Source organism: Poeciliopsis prolifica, unplaced genomic scaffold, assembly GCF_027474105.1.
Source record: "Poeciliopsis prolifica strain line A6 unplaced genomic scaffold, Auburn_PproV2 SCAFFOLD017, whole genome shotgun sequence".
Classification (NCBI taxonomy): Eukaryota; Metazoa; Chordata; class Actinopteri; order Cyprinodontiformes; family Poeciliidae; genus Poeciliopsis; species Poeciliopsis prolifica.
Window position 1 is genome coordinate 7,296,695 of NW_026562392.1, and position 27,559 is coordinate 7,324,253.

The following is a 27,559-nucleotide window of genomic DNA, read 5'->3' on the forward strand; positions in this document are numbered from 1 at the left end:
CAAGTCTTTATGAGATTTTAAATAGCCTATAAATAGCCCAATGCACCCTGAAAGAAACACAGCTGCAGCAGTCAAAGTCTGGAAGGGATGCCTGCATGCCTAAATTGGTAAGCTAAAAGCAAGAAATTAAAAGTGTGGGAGCTTATTTTATTAAATTAATCTGTTTCAGGGATATTCCTAAGACATGTATAACTATTATTTTCTGTTAAAAACTTTTGGTAACTCCACAGTTTCATTGTGTGTTATTGTCATACGGCTGAGTCACATCGTGAGTTTGTGGAGCTGTATCTATCTTTTAACCATGTAAAATGTTAATAGAACTAAATTGTTATTTTCAACAACAAAAAAATGTAGGTTGAAATATTATGAAATAAAAACAGATGTTTTTTGTTTTCCACGTCAGCTCTGATTTCTTTTGAGATGAAGATGGGTTTGGACAGTCTAACCTTTAAGCTTAAGTAGACTGCTAGCTGCTAGATTTTCATCCTCTGCTCATCTCTCTGTTCCCCATCTTCCTAAGAAACACTTTTTTTGGAATGTGTTGCTTTTACTGCTGTTTATTATGCATCTTAAATCATTCCTTCTGCAGAACGGGAATAAAAAATAAACATGCTAACTGCATTCTTTAATAAATTTTCACTGACAGCGTGTTGCCTAATACATTGTAAACGTGCCTCTGATGTCTGCTTGATTTATTCAAACTTATATAGAATAATTAAGCATTTTAAATTATGCCAAAGTCATTGGCAGATTTCTTTAAAAGGCAGCCTTCATGTATCTTGTTTTCTGAAATAATTTTTTTTGCACCTACTCCACAATGGGTTTAACTCCTAACTTTGGGTTAAGCTTATCCTTCTGCTTTGGGTTTTGTTTGAATATGAGCATCTGCCTGGAGTTTGGGATCCTCCTGGCCATTAATTATAATTCAGCCAACAGAAGCTCTAATCAATCATAACGGCAGAAGGGCTGTTGTCCCTGAGAGTTGTCTCTCATAGTCAGATGGAGGCAGAGAGAGAGAAGCAGGCACTGTGTCAGTGAGAGACTGAATCTAAAGGAGAGATGCTGGGAGTGTGGTGATGACTGCTAAGTATTGCATGTTGACATGGCTAAGAAGAGTGTGATGCAGAATTTATGGAGGACTGGACCACACTGATGTGGACTGAAAGTCTCTAAATGACCCCTTTCTCAAAGGTGTATTGGCTCTAAAACATACAGTTTTAATTTTTTAAATACTGCTACATTTACATATTCAGAGAATCATTGTCAAAGGCTTCTCGTTACATTTGTGTTGTCGTTCTAAAACCCTGTTAATATTTCATAAAATTATATTTCAGTGTTGGGCTCAATAGTGATGTGATAGACTATTGACATGCATGTTGCGGGGCGGAAATTTTTTAAAAATATGTTAAAATGTACAAAAATGCAAAGTCTGGCCCCCTAAAGTAGATATGAAACATCAAGTCCTGTTCGGTCTTTGAAGTATTGCTGTCCTTTTGATGCTCCCCAGTTTTTCACAGTGTGTGACGAGGGATGAACAGTGTAGAATTCAGTCTTCTAATATGCCAGGAGGGAAAACATTACTTTTGCTGCCATAATTCAGCATCGTCTTTTATTATAGTTTTGTTTCAAAATATTTTAGTATGAACTTATAATCAGAAAATGAAGGTTTAGAAGTCCTAGAGCGCCCAGAAGTGCTCACATATTGTTTTACTTGAACTATTCAGAAAGTGGGTGGAGTTGCCATTACCATCCCGGATGTGGAATAGAATAAATCTTCATCTCTGCAGACAGAGGGTTTGCTTGGCATGTAATGAGATCTATATTATTTGTCATTGCTGGAACAGTCAAGTAGCGCAAGTGTTCATTGAATTGCAGTTCATGCTGCAAAATAAAACCAGGTTGTCTGGCAAACCTGGAAAACAGACTGAGTGCCACAGTGTAAAATGCACAAAAAGCTAAAGCTTTTGTCTTTTTTGAGTCCTTAACTCATTAATGTCCATATGGAACATAACATAAATGTTATAAGTATTTTGGAAAATAAAATAAAACCTTCCCTAAAAAAAATAATAATGGAAAACCAGTGGAAAGTCATTATTGCATCTTTTGGCATAACAGCTGGTACTTTTACATTAGGGAAAACTTTAGCCTTTAGTAACGTGGAGGTGCTTTTTTTTTTAAAAAAAAAAAAGCAAATAAAGATGTTACATATTATGTTTATTGATCAGGTACACAGGTTTAACATCCAGCACTTTAGTGAGTGAGTTTTTCCTTTCTGTGCACTGTGCCTCGTGATAGTCTAGATAGATTTTACTGTATGCCCCTAAATGTCATAGGCTGTTAGACATTGGTTTCCTTTTAAGCCCTGCAGTTCCCAAAGGATTTTATGAACCCAAGTGCAGTGTGGCCTGCACTTTAGAGAAATGGCTTCTACTTTTCTCAGGCAAACGAACAGACAAGCAAAGAAGCCCAATTCAGAAAACCTGACTCCCTCATAGCTTTTGTTCTCTGTCTGTTTATGAATGTGTCTGACTGCATACAAGGCCATAGGACTGCTAAACATTCAAACACCGTAATGTATAGCACCAGCTGCAGGCAGAGACGAGCCAACTGTCAATTTAGCCTTGAGGTTTACAGCTGCTTAACAATGATAGACAGTCTGGAGCCAAACACTCTGTCAGATTTATCTTTGCTTTTTATCCTTTTCAGGAAAATAAACTTAAAATGTGATCCACTTTGCCCTGCATATCTCAGCATGAGATAAGGACATCGGCGTAAGCCATGTGAATACACAGGGAATTGATTTCAAATTATGAAACATTTAAAGTAGCATATATGTTATTGGTGGAGTTGAAAGTGCTGTGAAGTGCAGAGCAGCGCCAAAGCTTTCCATATGCATAAGAAGAAATAAATAAGTGAACTAGGTATTACCCAATGTTAACTTCTTCCCAGAAAGTGTTTTTTGGTATTATTTACACAGCTAAAGTCTAGCAGCAGGGGACAAGGAATAATTTTTTGCTGACTCATCTGTGTATCTCGCTGCCTTTTCTTTCTATCAATTGAACATTTTTTTTTTATCAGATCTTGCCAAATGAGTTTTATTGATTTTACTGTTGCCAAGGTGTTGAAGGTTGATCTGAGGCTGCACATCAATCTCTTTGAAAGCAGTTTGAAAAAAAACAAAACAAAAAAAACTTTTTGTAACAAAAACCTTCTCTGGATAGGTTGAGAGAAATAAAAACAATGTTATTGTGTTGACCTTTAATATGATTGTTCAGTTCTGTTCACAAAGGGCAAAAACAACAAGCAGTAAATCACATGTCAGTCATTATTTCAAATACCTGCACAACGCTTAAACCTTGAAGACATTGCAAATATCTGAAACATTTTTTGTTGTTGCTTATAGCAAAAAATTTCAACCAGAAAATGTAATTATTTGGTATGCCTTTTCTCTTGTTGTCTATCGACCTCATTTTTCACCTCCGGTCAGGATTCAGTCTCTTGCAGATGTTTCCAATTACTTAGTGTATCATTTTTGGATGCTATAAACATATTCAGGCAGCTAGCTTTGGAATTGATTGTCTCCACAGCAGACAATATTTTGCTCGGCTCAATAATTATGAACAGTCCTGTTCCAACAGCGCAGCTAAAAGATTGCTAGAGTTAGATTGCAATATTCAAAGGTTATGAGGAGCAAGAAGTGTCTTGCAGCTAAATTACGAACTTCAGTTAAATTATTATGCACGTTAGATTGCATTTCTTTGCTCTGGGATTCTTTATTGATCTTCGAAGGTAAAGTAAGATCCATCAAATTGTCTTTAAACAGCATGCCTAACAGGTTACAGTGTGGGTAAAATTGAGCTTCTGTTCTAATGAAGGGATGTGAATTAAGAATTGACACAGGTGTTTCTTATGAGCAATAAATGCAAGGAGTTTCTGGGAATCCACATGATTCTCAATGTCCTCCAAAGTCAGTGTGTTGGCCAGCATCCACTAAGCTGTAATATTATACCTTCTAGGAAGAAAAAGAAGTGGGAGCAGCTGAGGTGATGTAGAACTCAGCCTTTATTATTACATAACAACTTAACCCAATTAATCCCTGTTTTAATCCCTGCTGACAGATTAAATGTCTGACATGGAAGGAAATTGTATCCTAATTGATTTTGATTTCTACAGGATTCTCAAACTCAAAAGGTTTTCAGCTGTCTTCACTCATTCCATCCCCTAAAAGACCAAAATCTAATATCTAAAAAGTAGTGCAACATTTTTATTTATATTTAAATAACATACTTTTTGTTAAATTTACCACATTAATACTCAAGGTAAGCATTTCTGTCATTACTTTTATTTTTGTTTCCTAGATAAACCACAGATACACAGATACATTGTTTTTTATTAAAACAATGTTCTTTATTGAACATTAAATAATGTTCAGTAAAGCACTTTATTTATAGCCATGTTTTTTACTGAACACCTTGTAGGTGGTTCAAAGTACTTTCACTTTTCTTCAGTGTCCAGAATGTTTAAAAAAACAATCAGAAAACTTTAGAAAATTGGTAAAAACAAATAATTTATACCCATAGCAGATTTGTAAATCAAATAATCTTGATTTTACAAGCATGTTTCCAACCTCAATGAATTCAACAAAGTAAGTCATTAAAACATTTTTGAAAACATGCATAAAAATGTGTGACCCCGCTTTCTTGTTTTCAATATTGGTCACCCTTCTATATTGTTTTATTTTATTTTATTTATATATATCTGACTCAGAAGCAGATGTCTTGATTGAATGCAAATGCTTTCAGGGGATATGAATAAATTTTTTTAGCTTATTCCTGAGTTGTCAGGTGCTCTAAAATCAATAAACACTCTTGAGTGCAATAAAACTTCTTCAGTGTCTGGAGAAATGCAACATTTCTCATGCCTAATTTTGCATTTGCTTACATGACTTCCCAAGTCATTACTTCTAAAAATGTCACTAAAACGTACCATGTGGACTCAAAATATCGAACACTTTTTTGCATGGATTCTCAATGTGAGCGTATTTAGATTCTTTTGTATCAATATTAAGACAGCAGGTACATATAGTGCTCGGCCCTTTTTTTTATTATTGCAACCAATATCAATGCCTGGCATATTTTATCACTGCGCCTTGCTGTGTTTACAGGGAGATTTCCTCAGGCGTTGTTTAGGTTCAATGCCTAACATGCTTTTTGGTGTTATTACACCTTGCTTGACATTGACAGATGATCGTGGTTTCTTTTCTTCAACACGTTTTTCTTTGTGAAAAAATATAGCTTTGAATTCAGCCCATCACTTCCTGTAATCAGTGGTGGAAGCAGCTCTATTCTATTGATTCCTTATCATCAAGACATCTGAAAAGAAGATGTTTAGTGAAAATATCGCCTTCGTTGCTGGAAACTTGAATGCAGCTTTTTTAGCTACTGGCCAGTGGCTATTTTTTATTCTGCATGCATATCGTAGAGATATTAGCATTTGATCAATTACATATTGAGAGAAAAGGTCAAATTTATGTGGAAATTGATTACCTTTACATTCCCCTTCAGGAAGTGCCATTCTCATCATTTGTGATGGATAATGTGGACTTAAAAATCTGATTATCCAAAATTATATTTAGGTTAGCAACTCAATAGAAATCTAGCATGCATTACTTTGTAGATAACCCCATTACCTCTCTGAGATAGTAGATTAAAATCCCTGCGAGAGAGATTTAAAATAAAACAAGAAGACATCAAATGGAAGATAGCACAATTTTTCTAGAATTTGCAATGGCCACAGACTGTAAAAGTCCCCACATTCTCTCACTATTCCCATCAATCATGGAAGTCGTCGTTCCTTTTCTCTAAATGCCACTTTCTATTCCTCACTTCCACCAGTTTACTTGTCTCTCTGCCCCTGAGGTAGGGAAGAGGTAGTAAAGAGAGACACAATGCCAAAGAAATAGCATCAAACACACTTAGCATACAACTGCAAATGGCTAAATACACACCATAAAAGTTAAGTAAAGATACATACACACCCTGATGAGATGTTTTATTTATTTATTTTTGTGTGCGTGCTATTTTGGAAACACAAAACTCATAAGATTCAACATCACAAATGCCCCTCCTATGATGTGTGTGAAGCATTTTTTAAACTGTACAATGACATTGTTGCTCTATTGACTGTGGTATGACAAGACATATTGTGAGGATTTGAAGGCAATAAAAAAGCTTGTTAGCCCACCATACGAGAAGGCCCTTGGCAGCTTTAAACCTCGGAGATAATAGAGCATTTCCTGATGCTGCACTTCACACTGTAAAGAAGCGGGGAGAAAAACTGAGCGCTCTTTAAGTCACACTGAGTTGTTTTGACAAACTGTTAAGACACGTTTAATGACAAACCAAAGTAGACTGAACACAAGGTGATTCTTCTTGTTTTATTATGTTTTACTTTACAGTTTTCTGATCACACATTTTTTTTTACATTATAACCATTGCTCTTATTGGTTCTACTAACAGAGTTACTGGATAAAAACACTGTCTGCATGCATTTATATTTATTTCTCCTTAATTCTGATGAGCAACTTCAATAATTTTCCAAAAGAAGAGAGAAATATAACCTGATCATTTGTTATTTGTTTTAATGGTTGTACTTTCCACAACTTTGTAAAAGTAAAGTTTTAGGTTGACAGAAAATCTTTCAGAAAAGCTGGAATTTTTAGAGGGCTGTTTTCTTGTCTTGTTTTTCAGCAGTAATTTGGAGATTCATGTAACTTTTGAGATGTTACACAGGCAAAAGAAAAAAAGAGCTGTATAACAAGAAACTTTATTGGACAGATCATGTCTTTTCAGTGTTATTACTATTTATTTGTTCCTGTTCAAATGATTATACTAAATATTTACAAAATAAAATAATTAATCTTTTCTCACTCTCTAAGCCGTTGAGCTGCTTGTCTTTGCCCAGACTAACTTCGTGCTGCAATAAAAAAAATATATTATAGCGTTAAGAGGTGTGTCAAGATGAGCATGTTTTTCTTATTCTATCATTTTTATCAGTATGATGTTAGCTCATTTTCACAATATTCATCTATTTAGAGAGCATAAGTCTTTTTTTTTTTGTCAAACTGACAATTTTAACATGAAAATGCATTGTTTAAACAATATATTACGCATACTAGAAAATAATTTTCAAAAATTGTGAACCATGATAACTTTTATTTGCAAAAAACTACCTTGGCATCTTGTGTGGATTGTTTTTAATTAATTTGAACAGGTATGGTGATGGAGTAAAACTGAAGCAGATACTCAAATACTTATGACGATGCCCTGCAATTCAAGTATATGACATTCTTTGTTGAATATGACTTTTCACTTTCAGGTTGACTGGAAAGAATATTCCAGCTTCCATCATCAGCAACAAAAACTGGCTGCGGCTGCACTTTGTAACAGAGAGCAACCAGCGCCATCGAGGCTTCAGGGCTCAGTATCAAGGTAAAACACAGTTACTTCATTAGCACACTGTAACAAAAGCCCCCCTCCTTGATCAGAAAGGATCATCGCGGAAAAAAGAAACACTCCGAAGGCTAATTACAAAACATGTTTTTGATCTTTAACTGAATATTAAACAGTTTGATTAACACCCTTTGTTGAGGGCATGAAGGATTTTTTTTCTGCCTCAGACTAAGATCGTCTTAATCAAATATTTGTTGAGTAGATACTGTATTCATCCTCTAGAAAATCCAACTTTATGAGCTCTATAATCCATTATCGTGATATTGTTCTTGGCATGACTTTAAAGTGTATGCACTGCGTATACTTGCAAAGCCTGGCCCCTAAAGTAGATATGAAACTATAAACTATAACAAATGCCTGGTAAATGTGCAACATGCTGTAAACCTATGAGTTAAAACACCTTGGTGTATCCTGCCAAACCATTTTTTCTTATCTGAGAGAACATATAATTTCAGAGATGAGCTTTCTGGATTTCAATTAAAAAAAGCCTAACCACGATTCTGTCTTGTACGTGCAGTGGTGAGATTTTGCCCTAGCACTTTTAAATTCAGACCCCTTTGTTTTATTTTAATACACCATTTATTGCTGCTAGCCTTTTGTTGGAAAATGACCTCCACTTGCATTGTTTAGCTTTTGTCTCCCAAGTGTCCCCTGCTGTCTTTGATTAGACTTCATTAAAATACATATTGTAGCCATCGTTGGCATATTCTTTTATTCTCCATGTTATGTCCCTTAAATATTTAATTTGGTCTTTCCAATCAGTTATCATCCATTGTTTGTACAAAACAACAAAAAGAAGAATAAGAAGGAAAACAATCAAACAACAAAAACTGAAACTGCTTAATTTTAGAATTGCCAAGGCAATAACTAAAAAACACAACATTAGTAGTTGGACTTTGACGTTTGCAAGACCAAGTGTTTTGAAGAGAAAGAAACATTGGTACTGTATCTTCTCACATCTAATACTGTAACTTCTTTTATCTAATGAACTCTTTCCATTGCTTTCAACCAGTGAAAAGCTCTGGAGAGCTTAAATCCAGAGGGGTAAAAGTATTACCAGGAAAGGACAACACTAACAAACTGTCTTTGAGTAAGTCTTTTATTTGTCTTATGAAACTGTCGTCATTGTTTGGATTTTCTTTTATTTCTGTTTTTATGTAGCACTTTTATTTCCGGGTCTTTGTTTCTTTCTGTCTCTTTCTTTGCTGCATCGTTTGGTAAAGGAATTAAGCTACAGTACTAGATTTTGCAGAAGTGCAGTCTCTTTTTCTTTCTTATGGCCCATTTTCCCATGCTGTCCTGGCCTTATTGTCCTGATAAAAATAAAGTCAACTAAATCAGTCCCAGTTATGTACATCGCACCAGGAGGATAAACAGGACTAAACTCTGCCTTGTTTCACTTCATAAATATGAAAGCAATACACATGACTTATATGTGGCCAACACATACACACAGACAGCATCTGTCAAGGATGAGTGACCACTTCCTTGTCAGGTGATTTTGTGTACTCTTCAGACAAAACAGAATACATTGTAATAGCTCACAGGGCTCAGTTATTAACATAAATCTGGAGCACTATTCCCTTTAACTCAGTAGAATGCTAAAGACTTGGATGATAACAGGTTGTAATCTTTATTACCTTACGCATCATAGATTCAGCACTCCATGGAAACATGAATAATGCAGAGGGCTGTAATCCTCTCCATGAGACAATGCTGTATATCATTAAAATACAAAGAGGAAATGCTTCATATGCTTTGTGGATTTATTGCCCATAATTGAGCTCCCAACAGCACCACAACCTGGAAAAATTAGGTTCAAAGCTGATCAACTTCATTTTTAAATGGAAAAAATGTACTGTATCGAGTTTAGCATACTTCACAATATTAAAGTTCCTTATGAAGGTAATAATTTCTCCCAAACATTCACTTTTTGACTCATTGCAGCAACAAACCTCAATGTCTTTTATTGGAATATTTTATGACAGTTCAGTCCAAAATAATACTGACTTGTTAAGTGGAAAGAGAGCAACATATTTTCAAAAATGTACAGATGTCTGAAAGGAATGTCATGCATATGTATTCAGTCCCCTTGCACTTTGAATAATTAAATGAATACATGCTTTTTCATCCAAACCATTCTATTGTAAGCTTTACTGTTCTGAGGACAGTGTCCTGCTAGAAGGTGTACATTAGTCCCTGCCTGGAGTTGTTTGGAGCCTCTAAAGCCAGCCATTTGCCATGCAATTTAAAAAAAAAAAAAAAAAAAGAAAGAAATTGTCGTACTGTGACAGAGTGTAATTTAGTAGTGTCACCTGTCACACTACACAATGGAAAATGCCAGACTTTGCAACTTGTTTCTGCAGCAGAATCATTAGTACCAGCACCAGAAAGGTTCGACAGACATATCAGCCCAGAAAGGTTTGAACTGAAAGCCACTGGTGTTAGTTATTGTTAGAGGCCGATGCTTAACAGATGGAGGCGAACGAAGGCAGAGCAACTGCAGAAGCGCTTATGCCTGAGCAAGAAAGGATAATAATAGCACATCTGATGCTGCAGCAGTAACAGTACGTGATTTTCCCTGAAAGGTTCTGACCCTGCTTGACATTTGTCGTAGGTCATCTTTTCTTGAGGGAGCAGTGAATGGGCCGTCATGCTGGTGTCATTTTGAAATGACAACGGACTATCTTATTCAAACTTCCAAACAGAGATTTTCTTCCATGAACAAAGATTTTATCTTAGCTGACTGTGAATCTGTGATTTACCAGCCTGGTCAGCCACATCAGTCAGGTGGACGCCTATGTAGGCTTGTAGTCTTGGCAGATTTTTTAAGATAATAGATTAAACTTAACTGTGCTTCAAACTTTAACTGGACCGGATTTATTTAACAATATGAGAGGAAAAGGGATCCTGGCAAATTGAAATATATTTTCGGATTTTAGTCTTTTAAAAAGCTAAAAGAATACATATTTTGAGTAGCAGTATGACTACTGATCAATATGCGATCACTTTTGTGAGTTTAATTCAACTAGATTTATTATCTTAATTTTGGGAGATATTAACTTGTCACCAGTCATAACATCCACAAACATTTCACACAGTTTTTATGTCTCACCCACCTGGCTACCTTCTTGTTACAATCCTCGATCTAAAACAAATTCTCAATGGCTTTTTCCAGTTAGCCTCAATTATAATTATGTTTAAAAAGTGTGACCGAGTGGGTTTTGTTTCTTCCCACAATCAATAATTCAAGGTTATTTAATCCCTTCTGGGCACTGATAGATTTTTCTTTGTTTTTGTTAGCTCAGGTAAAATTGTTTTATTTTAACTCGGCGCTGGCTCCATCCTCAAACAATTGTGAATTCAGCACAATCCTCCTATGAAACACAATGAAACGTCTCTTGCATTCAGAGGAGAGGTCAAATAGAAAAAATATATATATACATTGAATGTGTTTTTTCTTTCATGGAAATTGCTGTTTTTCTGAAAGTATGGAGTCTAAGGGAATCAAAGTGCCTCACATGCCACATTCTTGGTCCTTCTGCCCATGTTTAGTGAATGAAGGGGGGATCAAACAAGTGTCTAATTACTGTCCTGACCCCGGGGAGCCGGAGAATGGCAAACGAATTGGCTCTGACTTCAGGTTAGTCAATGTTTTTTACCTGAAGCAAATAAGCTAAGATGTGGAGAGTCAAAAGAGGCTAATAAGAATACAGGAGCTATTATCTGTGTTATAATTAGCATGAATGTGTCCAGTCTCTTGCTAAACACGTTAGCCTAAAAATATTTATGAAGTACCTTTTTAATTTTAATGATAAAGCAATAGATGGATGCTTGATCCTTTCCGTGCAGTTTTATCATCTTGTATAAGTGAGTAGATATGCACCCTGTAAATAACAGGTGTTTGTGATGTAAAAAAAAAACAAAACAATGACAGCATATTAAAGTGCCTTAAACCATTTTCATTCTTTTAATTTACAAATACAATAAAAAATAAATAAAAAGGTGCAATAATTTGACTGCATAAAAGTGCACATCCTTAAGATTTTGAGGTACCTCTCAATGTCCATGAACGCAAGTCATTTTTTCTGGCACACATGCGCATACTGCTGATAGCTTCCTTCTTCTTGGAGATAAAAAGTTTCCACCAAAGCATCTTTTGGGTGGCGGGGTTGTGACAGTGAGCTGGTCTGAAAGAGTCAACTCACAGGGGGAGAAGAAGAAAATCGCTGAAGCGAATGAATGAGGTGAATTCCCATCAGAAGATCAAAGTAGGTTTTGTGTCATTGTTGTACATAAGAGATAAAAGTTCCACACTGGACTTCTTTCCTTACTGTGTTTTAAAACAAAGTTCTGCTGTGGTTGTTTTCTTTTCTCTCTTTGTTTTTCTTTTGCTTTTAAATGTTTGGTGAAGATCTCAGATTCTGATGACAGTTCTTGTTAGGAAACTGCATATTTTATGAATCCATTTCAAAACCTATCATTTCTTCTCATGACGTAATTTTTTATAGTTCTTTATTTTTTTAGCAGCCCACTAAAGCTTTCTGTTTAAAATGGATTCATATTTTGATCTGTTCAGAATTTAATCTATCTATATAAAAATAACAATTCTGACTTTGCATTGGATGGAATGCTTTTGTTTTCCAGCCAAACTCATCAGTCCAGAAATCCAAAATTACAGGAGATTTTCACTTGCCCGTAAATATAAAACATTTCTGCAGCTTTTTCAGTGTTTTTGTTGGCCTCTTAGATCTCCCTGTGAAGTCTCCACTCTCATCCTTTGGGAATGTTTGTAATTTATAATATAACTTTATTAATTGATGAGTGTATTTAAACTCTGATGATACTTCATAACCTGTATGCAAGCTATGGTTTTAGTCGGAGTTGAAAGGAAAATTGCACTTGGACAACTAAGTTTTACTTGATATTAATAGTAGTGGTAAATAATAAAAAAGAAGCCATGCTGCCAAATTTGAATCTGAATATTTTTAAAGTTTAGTTGGGTGTGCACGTTCATGCAGAAACAGTTATTGGATCTTTCAATTATTTAATATTTCTTCTTCCAGTTAATTTATTTGCTTTTCACTTGAACTGTCCCAGATTAGATGTGAAATTTTAAATTTAGAAATGTTTCATCAAAGTAAACTTTGATAAAACATTTAAAATTGTAAAATGTTAACGGGGGTATGTACTCTTTGGAGAGCTGCTGGATGTGCTGTCCAGAGAGTGACTGCAGACATTGCTGCAGTGACTGTTTATGTCATTACCTGTGAGTGACTTGAGATAAATAACAAATTAAGTTTTTTTTAATCAGCCGTCATCTTTGGAAAATTGATTGCCTTTCTCAGGTGTTAACGGTATCTGTTATCTTTTCAGCATCGGAGCAACTGCTCAATTCACCTGTGATGACGACCATGTGCTGCAGGGTTCTAAAACGATTACCTGCCAGCGTGTAGCTGAAGTCTTTGCTGCGTGGAGCGACCACAGGCCCGTCTGCAAGGGTGAGCGTGGCTTTCCGAAGAGCTAATAAAACAGTTTGATTAAGGCAGTGCCTCGGGTTATAAGCTCTATGCAGATAGAGGAAAGTTCATTTCTGGTAATTATGCATGGAAGTCTCTGTTGCCGCACTCTTCCATTCCAAAATGCTTTATCCTGGTTTTCTGTGTTTCATATTACCTGGGGCGCCCTTTAGAATTTGATTAATGGAAGTACAGCTAATAGACCCTTTCTCTACTTGTGCAAACAATACATTATCCCTCAGTCATATTACAATGCAGAAGGCTGCAGTCTCTTACTTGGACATCATTTCCTTCAATATTTACACTGGGTTTGAAGAGGATTCTGGGTTCTTTAGCATATTACATTGGATGATTGGTAATGTAGATACAAATAATAAAACATTGAGTTCATGCTGAGCAGCATCAGTGCTCATGTGAATATGCACAAAGCTGACAAGTTGTTCCAGGCATCTTGGAGAGATGTCTGAATTGGAAGATTTAAGGATGTTTTCCCCCCTCCTTGTAATCACAAACAGGCGAAACTCCATTCAGGGCTCTTTTGGGGCTATAATATCTTGTGCAGAGCTCCTTGTTCTTCCAGTCACTAAAGATGTTTCTTCATGATCCGCTTTGTGTATTTGGAGACACTGTCGGGCAGCAAACAATGTCTTCGGGAATGATCAGAGGCTTTCCTGACAGAGTTGTGTGATAATATTTTAAACATTTGGAAAGCCTGGAACTATTGTGCAGTACTGTATTTTGTAAAGGTCTTCGTGTTTTTGATTTTGTTCTCTTGCAGTGAAAACATGTGGATCGAATCTGCAGGGGCCGTCGGGGACATTTACTTCACCGAATTTCCCCATCCAATATGAGAGCAACTCCCAGTGTGTGTGGATCATCACTGCCAGCGATCCAACCAAGGTAGAAGAGCAAATTTTTATTAGTTTTAGTCTCCATTATTTTACTCTTAGATGTAGTAAATACTCTCTGTTTGTTTTTGTTCATGTGAAGATCCTGTGATGAGCAGTTATGAAAGCAAATCATTTTTTCTAAATTCCACTTAGCGTAGCATTGTAATATTGAAATAGTAAACATTTTCAATTGCAAAACATTCCCAAATTTTGCCAGGTTAAAACAAAACATTTCAATGTATTTTGTCAGGATTTCATGTCGTATGAACAGTGTAAAGCGTAATTGTGAAGTGGAACTGAAATTACAAACATTGCTAATAAAAGCTGTAACTGAGCCGCATGCATTAGTGTTCTTCGCCCTCAAGTTGATACTTTGTATTTTTCCTTGTTCTCAAAACAGTTGTCAGATTGGATCAAGATCATCTGTAATCATACAAGTCTTGCCTCCAATTCTTAATTGCCTTGCCATCTGCACTTTGACTGAGCCATTCTGTCACAGCATGCTTTGATTTAGCTCTTTCCATTGTAGCTCGGGTCATTGACCTGCAGGAAGGTGTCTTTCGGCCTTTTGTTTTCAGGTTTTCTTCCAGGACTGCTCATTATTTAGCTTCCTCCATCATCCCATTACTTATGTCAAGGCAAAGACGGGCATCCTCACAGTAGGAACAACGTATTCTTGTGTGTACCTTACATGGTTACATGCAGTTAGGCAGTTTCTTCACACCTTTACTCCTGCCTTGGTGTTTTTCTTGATCTTTATGTTTTTTATTTTCACTAATGTTCACACAGAAACCTTACAGAGCTTCACAGAATAACTGTATTAATTAAGATTAGATTGCATGCAAGTGGACTTTTTCTTGATACACTGGTTTCTGATGGCAACAGTTGTTTCACAGTTTTTTTAGGGAATATGAAGAGTTAAGTAAAGTTCATTGTCACATCAAACGTCTGCTGTGGATTTTATTCGTTTGACCTGGAAGTTGGTGGTCGAATAATTTATTTCATTCATTGAGAGCAACAAACTGAGAAAAGCCCGTCAGGAATAAAGCTTAAACCTGAAAGCAAGAGATTGCAGCTAATGGTCATAAACATCTCTCTACAGAAATCTTTCCAAGTTTCTCTGTTAAGAGTAAATCTAATAATTCAGGGTGTTCACTAAGTGAAACCCTCCCAACAGCCAGTAATCAACCAATGAAGACTCATTTAGAACCTCTATGTTCGTGGGCTACCATAGCTTTGTGCCACTGTGCTCTCTCCTAGGCAAACAAGGCTTTTTCTTGGCAGTAAAACTTAGTCCATTAGTGTTATTATGGTAATTATGTTTCTGTCTGCATTGTAATGAGGCTGCTATACATGGATGGTGTGCAGCCATTGTCCTCCCACTGGCCAGAAAAAAGAGGGCGTTAGGATGAACAGGCAGTCATCTTGTTTGTCATCAGCAGATGCGACTTTAGTGTCATGAACACATTCTTCCTGCCACTGGTAATCCAGGCAAAGTCCAGGCCCAAATATTGTAGCTCACTGGCAGATCTCTCTGCCGCAGACTGATTAATGTGACTATGTCAGCAGCTGTTGCCAAATTGATTTCTTAGTATGCTATCCTTTTTAATATTATATATGATTTGTACCTTTTGTTAAAATTGATATATCAACAACATCCAAAAAAGATGTGCCTGGGGAAATGCAGAGAAGCAAAAATAATGACTTAAATTTTTTTGGTGGAGTTTGATTTATGGTGCTGTTCAATTTGTTTATTCCTTTTGAATATTGTTAGTAGAATATTTATTTACGGCGATGTATAGGATGCTATCACACTCTTTTACAAAGTCTTAATCTAGTACCATTTCAAATTTGTTTTAAATTTTATGATCGTTTTTGAACTTTTTCAATCTGAGTTTAGGGATGTTTAGTGCATATTTCTTTGCTGCAGCAGAATGTATGGTGTGTTATGCAAGTATTTGAATTGTGAGTTTGGGAGAACTCTTAAGCTGTTATAGCACTGCTTGATCAAATATGTTGCTGTCTAGACTACCAAATGCATATGGCATTAAATAGACTTTTCCTTTGTAGAATTCCTTTCATAGTGTACCCATCTCCAAAAACATTTTCCCAAAAGGGAATTCATGGAAATGAGCAGCTGATATGGATTTTATACAAATGAGATGGTGACTTATCCGATAGTAGAGATGTATTTAATTTATTGTGGAAATGCTTTGAAAACATTTGATTATCAAAATACATCTGAGTAACTCTCAGGTTGACTGCATGAATGGTCCTCAATAAATCAGTATTTACTGTCACTACAGTAATTTAATCTAATTTGTATAAATTAAGGCCATTATTTCTTTGATTTTCAAGACTTTATAAAGAAATTTAACACATTCTTTTGTTGTGTAAATTACAGGTGATACAGATCAACTTTGAAGAGTTTGACTTAGAAATTGGTTATGATTCACTAACCATCGGCGATGGAGGAGAAGTTGGAGATTCTAAAACTATAATTCAAATGTAAGTAAGAAATATTTTCGTCTTTATTAGGTCAATCATTGTGTTTTTAAATTGGTGGAAAAATGTCAGCCAAATTATTGAGACATTTTAACAAGCTAAAGAAACAATTCTGGCTGGACAATATTACCACTGGATATTTCACAAACATAATTATCAGAAATTATAGATTACATGTAAACTAGTTGGCATCCTGGCACAGACTTTACTTATAATACAGCCTCTGTATTTTACAGAGTTGAGGTTGGGCTATTCTGTATTACTACTCTCCAATCCTAAACCAGTTCTGATGTGTTTGGGATCATTGTGCTGTTAGAAGATCCTGCTGTGTCCAAATTTTAATTGTCAGGCTTTCCATTTGAGGTGAACCTGAATAATTTATCTTTACTCGGTAGGTTCATAGTGTTTGATGGTTGATTTGTCCATTTGGACAAAGATTCAATACAAATGTTCATACTTCATTTCTAATGAATGGATCAGACTAGCAAAAACCTTCTGAGATGGTCCTGATGCATACTGATCATGCCCTAATACCATTTTACAGCATGTGGTCAAATATCTTGCTGTAATTGTGTTTGAAGCTTGGAGTAGATTGCAAAAACAAATTGCAAAAGCATATGACTGAGGTTTAAATTGTAAGTGAATATTTGACCATTTGTAGTTGGTGAAACTGTATGTACGTATCCCAGGCTGCATGTGATAATTTGACCATATGTGATTTTGAATAGAATAATACTTGTTCAGCTGAAGCAACATTTACATTTAATCCAACCTGGAAAAATAATGATTCAAATGAATAATTTTAAAGCTCCAAATTAATACAACATTATGCCCTTGATTGGTCTGTGTAAAGGGTTTGTAGATGTAATACAGCATGTGAGTGATATTGTGCAATGACGTATTGTTAGAAAAGTGTTGTTTGATCCCATAGTTCTTGTGTCTTATCTGCAGGCTGAGTGGGAGCTTTGTCCCTGACCTGATAGTAAGTATGTCCCATCAGATGTGGCTCCATCTCCAATCTGATGAGAGTGTGGGCTCAATAGGTTTCAAGATCAACTACAAAGGTACACAAAGTTTAATGGTGATATTTTTCTATATGGCCTTTGTCTTTGTATCTGCCATTACCTACCTCCCTGTTACTCTCTGGTCTGTCTGATTTCAAAATCTATTTCTCAACTTGAACTGACTCTGTTCTGAGAACATAGAGTGTATCAATATAAGATTTTTAAAGCTCTAAAACTGACTGAACCTTCTACTTTCACCCTCCATCCATCCTGTTATCTTCCCCTTGCCCACAGAGATCGACAAGGATAGTTGTGGTGATCCTGGGACACCTCTATATGGCTACAAAGAAGGCAATGGATTTTTAAATGGGGATATTCTTCGCTTCAAATGCCAGTTTGGATTTGAGCTCATTGGGGAGAGGATGATTACTTGCCAAAACAATAATCAGTGGTCGGCTAATATCCCCATCTGCATATGTAAGTCTGGACTAATATTTTCTTTTCTTATAATGGCAAATAAAGCAGTTACTAGTGTGCTAAGAACATTCACAATAACTATAATAATTACTCTAATGTTAACTGAAAATGTAGCACACAGTTGGTAAAGAGCCAAAATGTATAATCGTGAACTAACAACATATGGGTTTGGAGTTGCACTGAAAGAAGAAAATTATTGTTTTCCTGCACTCCTGTAGAGTGCAGAAAATATGTAGTACTTCAACATTTGCCATGACAGAATCTCTGTCTTTGGTTTATAGATAGAACGATATTCATTACACAAAATTCCTGTTTTTTATTCCTGTATTCTCTTGTAGTTTTACTGCAACATGGTCACTTTCCATGTAATTTCAGGTTTCTCCAGCTACTCCATATCATGAGAGCTGTGCTGTCTCCTCATTTCTCAGCTACTTACACAATTGTGACATTGTTCTGCTGGAATCGCTGTGCACAATTCTGTTTTGGCACAGTGCACCCTTTAGAGAGCAATGTGGCCTGTGAGAGATGCTCTAAGACAAATAACTGTAGTTGCATCAGTGAAGTTTTATAAATTCTCACTGTTGTCTTTTCCATGTTCTATCATATAGTCCCCTGTTTCTCCAACTTCACTGCGCCCATGGGGACAGTACTGTCCCCAGATTACCCAGAGGGCTACGGGAACAACCTTAACTGTGTGTGGCTGATTATCTCCGAACCTGGCTCGAGGATTAACTTGGCCTTCAATGACTTTGACCTGGAGCCTCCCTACGACTTCCTCACAATCAAAGATGGGGATCAGTCAGAAGCAACGATGCTGGGACGTTTCTCAGGGGCTGAAGTTCCTTCACACCTTACATCCAACAGCAACATTTTGCAGCTGGAGTTTCAGGCTGATCATTCGATGTCAGGAAGAGGCTTCAACATCACTTACAGCAGTGAGTAATATATTTTTAAAACTTGCATCTTATACAATATTATACCTAAAATCTTTTTAAAAAGAAAAGCATTATTCATTACTTTCAAAAAACCCCAAAAAACTATATTGCTCCTGTAGCCAACAAAAGAAATGATGTAAATCAATATTTTGAAAATGGTGAAAATTTTTATTATCAAAATTTGTTATGTTTTTCCATTGCCTCTTCTTATTTATTTAAATAACATAAAATGTTAATAAATATATACTCATATAAAGCCACTATAGAGAAAATCAACGTAACATGTGCATTAATTTCAGAGTAATATAGCGTTACCAATGAACCTCATGTGCTGCTCTATGGAATGAAGCCAGAATACCTGGAGAAATTTTGTGGATTCACCTTAATAATATGCAAATGTTCACACAAAAATGCCTCAGTCATGAAACAAAGACGGTTATCACTAAAACCTCTGCACAACCTTATAAATATGAAAACATCTTTAACCTGCAGCTCAAATTAAATGGAGTTGTTAATCAAATCATTAAAATAAATCTTTATTCTCAAAGCCGTGCTACATCTTACTTAAATCCATTCACTGTGTTTTCAAACATATGGACATTAACAAAGAATGGCTCCTTGGGGATACTTTGCCTGTCCATAAGTGCATTTGCATTTGGCTAAATCTGGTCATGCAGTAAATCTTTACACACTTAATAATAATGTGCCTAAATTTGACTTTTCCTATGTTATCAAAAAGAAAAAGAAAAACTGCAAGATAGTTCCCTGGTGATCCATAAATGTACACCAGAAAGCCCTTATTCTTAATACTTGTTTCTTTTTTTTATTTCATTTGTTCAAAGGGTTTTCCAAGAACAGATCTTGCCTTTGTGAATGTTTTTTTGTCTTCTTTGGCAAAGTCTCATTTAGCCTTTCTTTGGGCTTGAGACTCATGAATGGTTGGCACCTTGTGGTGAGTCCACTCGATCTGCTCTTCTCAAGTTCTTCCTTGATAGGAGACGTGGATAATGACTACCTCCTGGAGGGTATTGTTCTCTTGGCTGGCTGTTGTAAGGGCTTTATTTTTTCACAAAGATGGATGCTGGTGCCTTTGATGGACACCCAGGACTTGTGTACGTGGCCGACCTCAATACTGCCTTCTCTTTTTCTCACAATGTACCAAACTAAACAGCCTGGGTCATAGCACTAGCTTTCAATAGTAATTGTGAGGCTATAATTGCCCAATCAAAATAAAAACAGGCTAATAAAAAAATAACACCTTTTTGAAAAGTGGAACAATAATGTTTATTGAATGGATTTGAATCTGAATTAAGTATCTTCAAGATAAAGACGGCGAAGAAAAATGGCGCATGGAAAAAATATTTCCATTTCAAGACATTATTAGGCTATATTAATCCACTGAAGGGGAAAGTTTGAAAATGAGTCTGGAAAAGTATGGATTTTGTTTTTACACGAGAATATACAGAGACACTTAAACACATTCATTTAAAATTCTCATCCAGAATATGAGAATTTTAAACCCATATTTATATTTATTACTTCATTAATTAATTCAATTAATTAGCTTATATGGGTGACATTAATTATCCTCAAAGCAGAGGGTGCAAAAATAATTAGACAATATAAGTAAGTAAATATGAATCTATTATTAGGTTACAACTGATTATTAATACATACATTAATATTGTTCTGGTACAAAAATGCATATTTTTGTTTTACAAACAACCTAGCTTCAGCAAAAAATGAAACTTAATAGCCCAGTAATAATTACAAAAGGAAACTTCCATCCCATTTTGTCTTCTTTCTTTTTATGTTTATATTTCATTGGTTGATGCCAACCCGTAAGTCTTGGAATGGAAAACTTTGTAATAAACCTATTTACTGCAAGGGACTATTTTTTAAAACCTACGGCTGAAATTATTCTTTCTCATTAAGCTTGGTTCCTCATTGTTATAACTTTGCTCATGCCTTTGACGTTACATCTTGTTTCTGTCTTCTCCTTACCAGCCTTTGGGCATAATGAGTGCCCTGACCCTGGCATACCTCTAAATGGAAGGCGCTTTGGGGACGATTTCCAGCTGGGTAACTCCATCTCTGTGGTTTGTGAGGAAGGTTTCATCAAAACACAGGGAGCTGACACCATCACATGCCAACTGGAAGAAGGAAACGTAATGTGGAGCGGACCAATTCCCAAATGTGAAGGTACCGGAACAGACGAGTTAATGATTATGTGGATTTTGGATAGATACATCAGCAGTTTAGTAAGAAAGGAGAACAGGAAAAAAAAAAAGAACATCTGAGTGGGCTTTCTTCACCACACTCAGAAAACATATTTCTAGTAATTTGTTAGGTTGCAGTAGTTTGGTGTTCAATGCTCTATGTTCCCTTCATCTTTTATGTGGGTTCAAAAATCTGTCATTATCTCACAATATGTCCATGTTTCTCTTCTCTTCTCAATCTTTTCCATCATAAAAACCCATTTTATCTCTGCTCCTCCAGCTCCTTGTGGGGGTCACTATTCAGGGCCATCTGGTGTCATTCTCTCTCCGGGGTGGCCGGGCTACTACAAAGACTCTCTGAGTTGTGAGTGGGTCATTGAGGCCGAGGCAGGACGCTCCATCAAGATTAGCTTTGACAGGTCTGTATGATACTACTGAAACAACTCGGGCGTGGAAACAAACAGACACACACTTACACAAAGACAATTAGAAATTTATCACAGGCAATATACTAGTATATGAAAACATACACGTCAAGTAAATACATTTGCATGTACAGCTTTTGACAAATACTCCCCGTGTATATGGCTTAACCTTCACTCTGGAAATCTGTGATTGAATTCAGAATGCAGATGTGGGCGAGACATTTGTAATAACGGCAGATGTAGCACCTTAATGTTCCTCCACATTTTTTCATGTCAACACCTCAAGCTTCACATAAAAAATGACATAATTCTTAAATGGAAAATGGTGCTTTTTTATATTTACACAAAAGAAAACTCTGAAAGCGCCACATATGTTTGTATTTAGCTGATTAATTTCAGCTGAATACAATTATTCAGTTGAAATGAATAATTTTGCCACAATTATAAATCCAAATCTTTCAGGGTATGTCTGTTGCAGTTATTGCTCATTCTTCTTTACAAATAGTTTTACCAATGTCAAATAAATTAGAAAGTGTGTCTTGAAGCGTCGACCTTCGTATTTTGCAACATATTTTCAATTTAATTTACATTTGGATTTTAATTTACCCATTCTGATAGATAAATATCCTTTCATCTAAAGTATTTCATTTATACTTGTGCTTCTGTGAGCATCAACAAAAAGCTCATCCTGCATATATTTTATATTTGTTATTACCGTATTTTCCGGACTATAAGTCGCTCCAGAATATAAGTTGCATTTTTTTAGGGAAATTTATTTGATAAAATCCAACAACAAGAACAGACATGTCATCGTGAAAGGCAATACAAGTAGAGTATAAGCATAGTATAGGCTGAACAGGGTTACACATAAAATTAAAATCCCAAAACTTATTAGACCTTATGACTTACTATGGGAATTGGACATAATTAGACACTTTAAAAAATCTTGTTTAGGATTATATGTGAAATTAATCCGTCTTTCTCTCTTTGCCAAAAGCAAATCTCCACATCTTTGTTGACAGAAGATGATCCAAAAAAATAAATAAATAAATAAATAAAAAATCAGTTTTGGCAAAAAATGACTTAGATCAATATTTAAGGAAGGTGACAACATAATGTGATTTGTGAGCATGTGCAGACACTCCAACATTTTCTTGTAACAAAATGTTGCAGCTCTAATTTTATTGTGAACTTATTTGTACTGTTTTTCCCCAACAATATTGATTCGTTTTTGCTGAAACCCTGCACTAATGGCAGCTGTTTGATGTGAAGACCGGAGAGTGAAGAGTGGCTACAGATTCATATAATGTCATATTTCCAAGATGCCCATTGATCTTATGCTGTTGCAATAATCAGCATGATTGCTTGCCATTTATGTCTCATCTTTCGTTACAGAATTACTGTAGTCTGTTTTTTTTTTTTTGTAGCGAACTGTAGATATTGTTCTGAATACAAACATTCCCTTTCTTTCTCCTACTAATCTTTGTTATCCTTCTACCTCTAAGGTTTCAAACTGAGCTGAGTTATGATTTTCTGGAAGTGCATGACGGTCCAAACCTGCTGTCTCCTTTGATTGGCTCGTTTAATGGAACCCAGGTCCCTCAGTTCCTGTTTAGCAGCAGTAACTTCCTATATCTGCTTTTTACAACTGACAACAGTCGATCAAACAGTGGCTTCAAGATCTTCTACGAAGGTGAGAATATAGTGCTGCTTTATGTGGCTTACCACATAAAGTTGGGAACGTATTATGTAATTAATAATGCTTTGGTACAAAAAGGCTAGCATCTCGCATGTCGGCGGGCACAGAAGGTGGAGAGAGGTTAAGTGGTTGACATTGTCAGGCTTGGAACCCGTTGAAACTGCTTGCAGTTCTTCATTAAATAACTTATTTTTTAATGTAAGTTCCTATTAAACATTATCATGAAATGTTATGCTGCAAAAGTTAACTTCCTACACTGCATACCTGAAGATTTAAGTGTGCATTTCTATAAAATTTATACATTTTTTAAATATTATGCATTAATGAAACTTAAGTACAATAAAGCAAGTAAATAAAAAAATGGAGGGAAAAAATTAATCTTTATTACATTGCTCAATATCTTCCTGAAATAGATGTTGAGTTGTCTTTGAGTGTAAATCTAATGGCCATATTGTTTGCATCATTTAGATAATAGAAATGATTCATTAGGGTTGCTTGTGCAGAGCTTTTACCTTTTTTTTGTTTTTTCTATGGTAAAACTGTTTCTTGAGTTAACATTTTGCTCTTCTACCTGTTTTCACGTGAAGATGACAAATGCAACTTGGCATGTGGTACACTTTATTCTGCCAGTCTTGCTAAAGCTGTCATTGCTACAAGTAGTAGGGTTAATTAGGGGAGCAGTATGTTTGTCATGTTTTCAAGTTACTATGTTTCTCTGTGTATTTTTCTGCTGAAAGTGAAACACTTGTGGTGTTTCCTTGCTTGGTTCATCATTGAATCAATTGAATCATGTAAGTTTCTGTTTGCAATTGAATAAAGGAGCCAACATAACTATGTGTGCCATCACATTGGAGCTGTGTGGTGGAAAATAAAAATGATCCTGCAAGCCTCGGAGCAATCTAGGGTAGAGCACTGTGGTGCAAAATGTAAAAGTAGGAATAAGTTTCAACAATATTAAGATTCTTGTTTAAACAAACAAACAAAAAATGACCTATGCCTGCAGCTTAGATTCCAAATGACAAATATCCAAATGTCAAAATGTATTCTTGCACTTTGCTGCTTGTCATGAGGAACATTTGTTTGTATGTAAAACAATTCTCATTGCTGCTGCATCAACAAATCTGTCGGATCAGGAAGGCATTTACTCTCGAAGGTGTACAATTTTAGGGGAATCTGAATGCTAAGCTTTTTTTCTTCCCAGGTCATTATGCTTACACTGTTAGCCTTTGAAAAATCATACAGTAAAAGATTCCGGACATAGTGTGATTTATTTTCACAACAGTTTGCTCTAGCACCATTATATGTGTCATTCTGATTTGATTCATAAGACAAAGGTTGCTATTATGTCTGTATTATTGACTGAAAGCAGGCTGCAAGTGCCCTTGTCTTATTATGTTTTACTCTCAAGTGCATTTCTCTTTTGTTGATGAGGCCATTGAAAAGCAATAACAGTAAGATCATATTAGCTTCTTCTGTTGCTATTTAGGACATATCTAATTGCTGGAATACCAAGGGAAACCTTGTCAACTTCATTTATTAAAAAAAATAAGGGCGAATTATGCAGTAAATAAACTGTTGCAGTGTAACACTGCATTGATTCCCTTTATGTATAGGAAACCTAAATTAGTTAAGATACAAAGCAACCAGAAAAAGAGTTTGACTAAAGTATTAGCAGAACAAGACATTTTGTGCTCAAAACAGAGTTGCTTATGTTGCTTATCTGTCAAAAGGACATTATTCCAGAAGTCTGACTCATTCAGATGTAGTTCAACCTGTACAGTAAGTCATAATACCACAATGTTTTAAACAGTTTGTCATTCAACTGTTCCAAACAAGAAGTTGTGTAGATTAACTCCAACTGAGTTGGAGTTAATTTGTTTCATCTTTATAGATCTTTACAGATGAAACAAATTAAAACAAAGATACAGATAAAACACAATTAGTACATTTTCATGTACTAATTGAAGCCTGTACACTTTCTGTCTCTTTGAATTTCCCCTGTCTATCTGAGTTTTGGACAAGCTGATCACAAGGTGAATTTGCTTGGTTGCCAACTCTTCTTATGATTGGCAAATCTCGTTCATGTTTATGTCTTGTAAACATTATTTCTTAAAAGAGATTTTTCCAGATTTTTAGTCTTGAAAGTTGCTTCTTGAAAGCATTGCTGATATCATTCCTCTTGGCATCATAGCATCATAACATCATAACATAACATAAAAGCTTGTTTTCTCCAGGCCTGTGAATTGTTAAAACTCCTGGTTTCATAGATTTGGTCACACTATTTGATTGGTAGTTAATCAAGTATGTTAATTAGCAATAATTTGCTGCTAGTTATTGCTTAAATCTAATGGTATCAGCATTCTATGTTCTTCAGAACCACCTTCACTAATGACTTTGAATCTTCTGTGGGGTTCTTTTGCACATATGAGCTTGGATTTAATTATTTTAAGAACCTAGAAAAAAAAACCCTCATCACTTTATTTCTTCATGCTTTATAAAACCTTGAATTGAAACAGGACATGCTTTGTTTTCCTAATAATGCTCTCAGTGCAGACTTTGCAAATGCTTTCTTTAGAAAGATAGACTGATGGAGATAGCTTTTTCTGTGTATTTGAGCTAAAAATAAAAGTTCTGAAAAGGCTTTCTTAGAATAGTCTCCCTGCCAATGACCTGACAACTGCTTACACATCTGTTGCCAGTCATTTGCCTAAAATCTGCATATTTTTAGTGCATCAAAAGCAACCCTACCTGGAATAAAGCCAAATGGAAGTTGTGAAAATGACAGGAAAAATGGGGCCATCTTTCCCCTCCTAATAGAGCTGAAATTTCCACCAGGGCACTCTGGAGGCAAAACAGCCATGAAAGTACTTTTTATGAAAGCCAAGTGTAGAGGTCCAACATTTTCAGTGAACAGAAGAGAGTATATTTGAACAGTTTCTTGAAGGTCATAGCCTCAATTCTGCCTCCCAGAGAAACAAGTGGCCAGTAATGCTGAACACAACCCAACATGCACCTTTGACCCTTTCTCTGTAGGCTAGTTGATGGTTTATCAACAGTAACAATAAACAACAGAAAAGGCGCAAACACTCATGTTAACTTATCAGGCTTCATATATTTTAAAATTGATAATTTTAAATATATTTCATGTATTTATATATATATATATATATATATATATATATATATATATATATATATATATATATATATATATATATATATATATATATATATATATATATATATATATATATACATATATATATATATACATACATATATATGAATAAATACATATTCATATATATGTATGAGTATGGTAATCCATACTGCAGTCCAAGAATAAAGAGCAGTGCTTAGGATTGGGCCTTGGAAGAATTGAGAAATTTTAACCTTTTTCTCAAAGGTTAAAATTTGGCTCAAATTATATATATAATTTGAGCCATATATATATATATATAAGTACATAAATACATACATATATATGAATAAATACATTAAATGGTCTATCTATCTATCTATCTATCTATCTATCTATCTATATCTATCTATCTATCTATCTATCTATCTATCTATCTATCTATCTATATCTATCTATCTATCTATCTATCTATCTATCTATCTATCTATCTATCTATCTATCTATCTATCTATCTATCTATCTATCTATCTATCTATCTATCTATCTATCTATCTATCTATCTATCTATCTATCTATCCATCTATCTATTATATAAGCAAGTATTTTTATTATTTTTTTATATCAAGGTTAATATTTGATTGTGCTCGGATATTATTTTCTAATTCTCATAGCTACTATGAAGGACATATAATGTTGTTGTGATTATTATAATGCTCAAGGTTCTGACACCAGAGTTTAAGTACAGGATTGTCAACAACATTTAATAGTAAACATGTAACAAATTACATATGTTTTTGCTTCTTTTGTCACTTTCTTTCTTTGCTAATGTATCCAAACATGATTAAACTAAATGCAAGTCGTAGTTTTTCAAATTATAATTTTGGGGCAAAAAGACATTTCAGCCAAATGTGACAAAGTAATTGCCTTCAAACCGAACAACTGGTTTCTCTACCCTTGGCAGCAATAACGGCAGTCATGAATGTGTGATAACTAGCAATGAGCCCTTTGGCCAATTCTTCTTTATAAAATTGTTTTAGTCAGCTAGATTACTAGTTTGTCAACCACGACCAATCTATTTAAGCTGATGGCACAACCCTGCAATCAGATTTAAGTCAGCGCTAAAGATCACTTCACTGTCAAAACCAAAAGCAAGAAAATTACATTTACTCAAGGTCTTGAAAAAAACAAATAGCTCTGTACTATCCCATCACCTCCACCATACACCATACTTAT

The 27,559-nt window shown here is 35.3% G+C and overlaps 1 protein-coding gene across 2 annotated transcripts in view; it reads left to right on the plus strand.

Annotated features, from left to right (window-relative positions):
• The window catches only part of LOC129367504 (CUB and sushi domain-containing protein 3-like), a 230,972-nt gene that overhangs the window by 60,555 nt on the left and 142,858 nt on the right, over positions 1 to 27,559 (plus strand). For both annotated transcript variants that reach the window (XM_055042010.1, XM_055042011.1), the window contains exons 6-17: positions 7,378 to 7,490; positions 8,524 to 8,601; positions 11,067 to 11,154; positions 12,888 to 13,012; positions 13,809 to 13,930; positions 16,325 to 16,428; positions 17,377 to 17,489; positions 17,724 to 17,906; positions 18,515 to 18,841; positions 20,849 to 21,043; positions 21,341 to 21,479; positions 22,991 to 23,178. In XM_055042010.1, the coding sequence (XP_054897985.1) occupies positions 7,378 to 7,490; positions 8,524 to 8,601; positions 11,067 to 11,154; positions 12,888 to 13,012; positions 13,809 to 13,930; positions 16,325 to 16,428; positions 17,377 to 17,489; positions 17,724 to 17,906; positions 18,515 to 18,841; positions 20,849 to 21,043; positions 21,341 to 21,479; positions 22,991 to 23,178 (1,775 nt within the window). The remainder of the gene's footprint in view (positions 1 to 7,377; positions 7,491 to 8,523; positions 8,602 to 11,066; positions 11,155 to 12,887; positions 13,013 to 13,808; positions 13,931 to 16,324; positions 16,429 to 17,376; positions 17,490 to 17,723; positions 17,907 to 18,514; positions 18,842 to 20,848; positions 21,044 to 21,340; positions 21,480 to 22,990; positions 23,179 to 27,559) is intronic.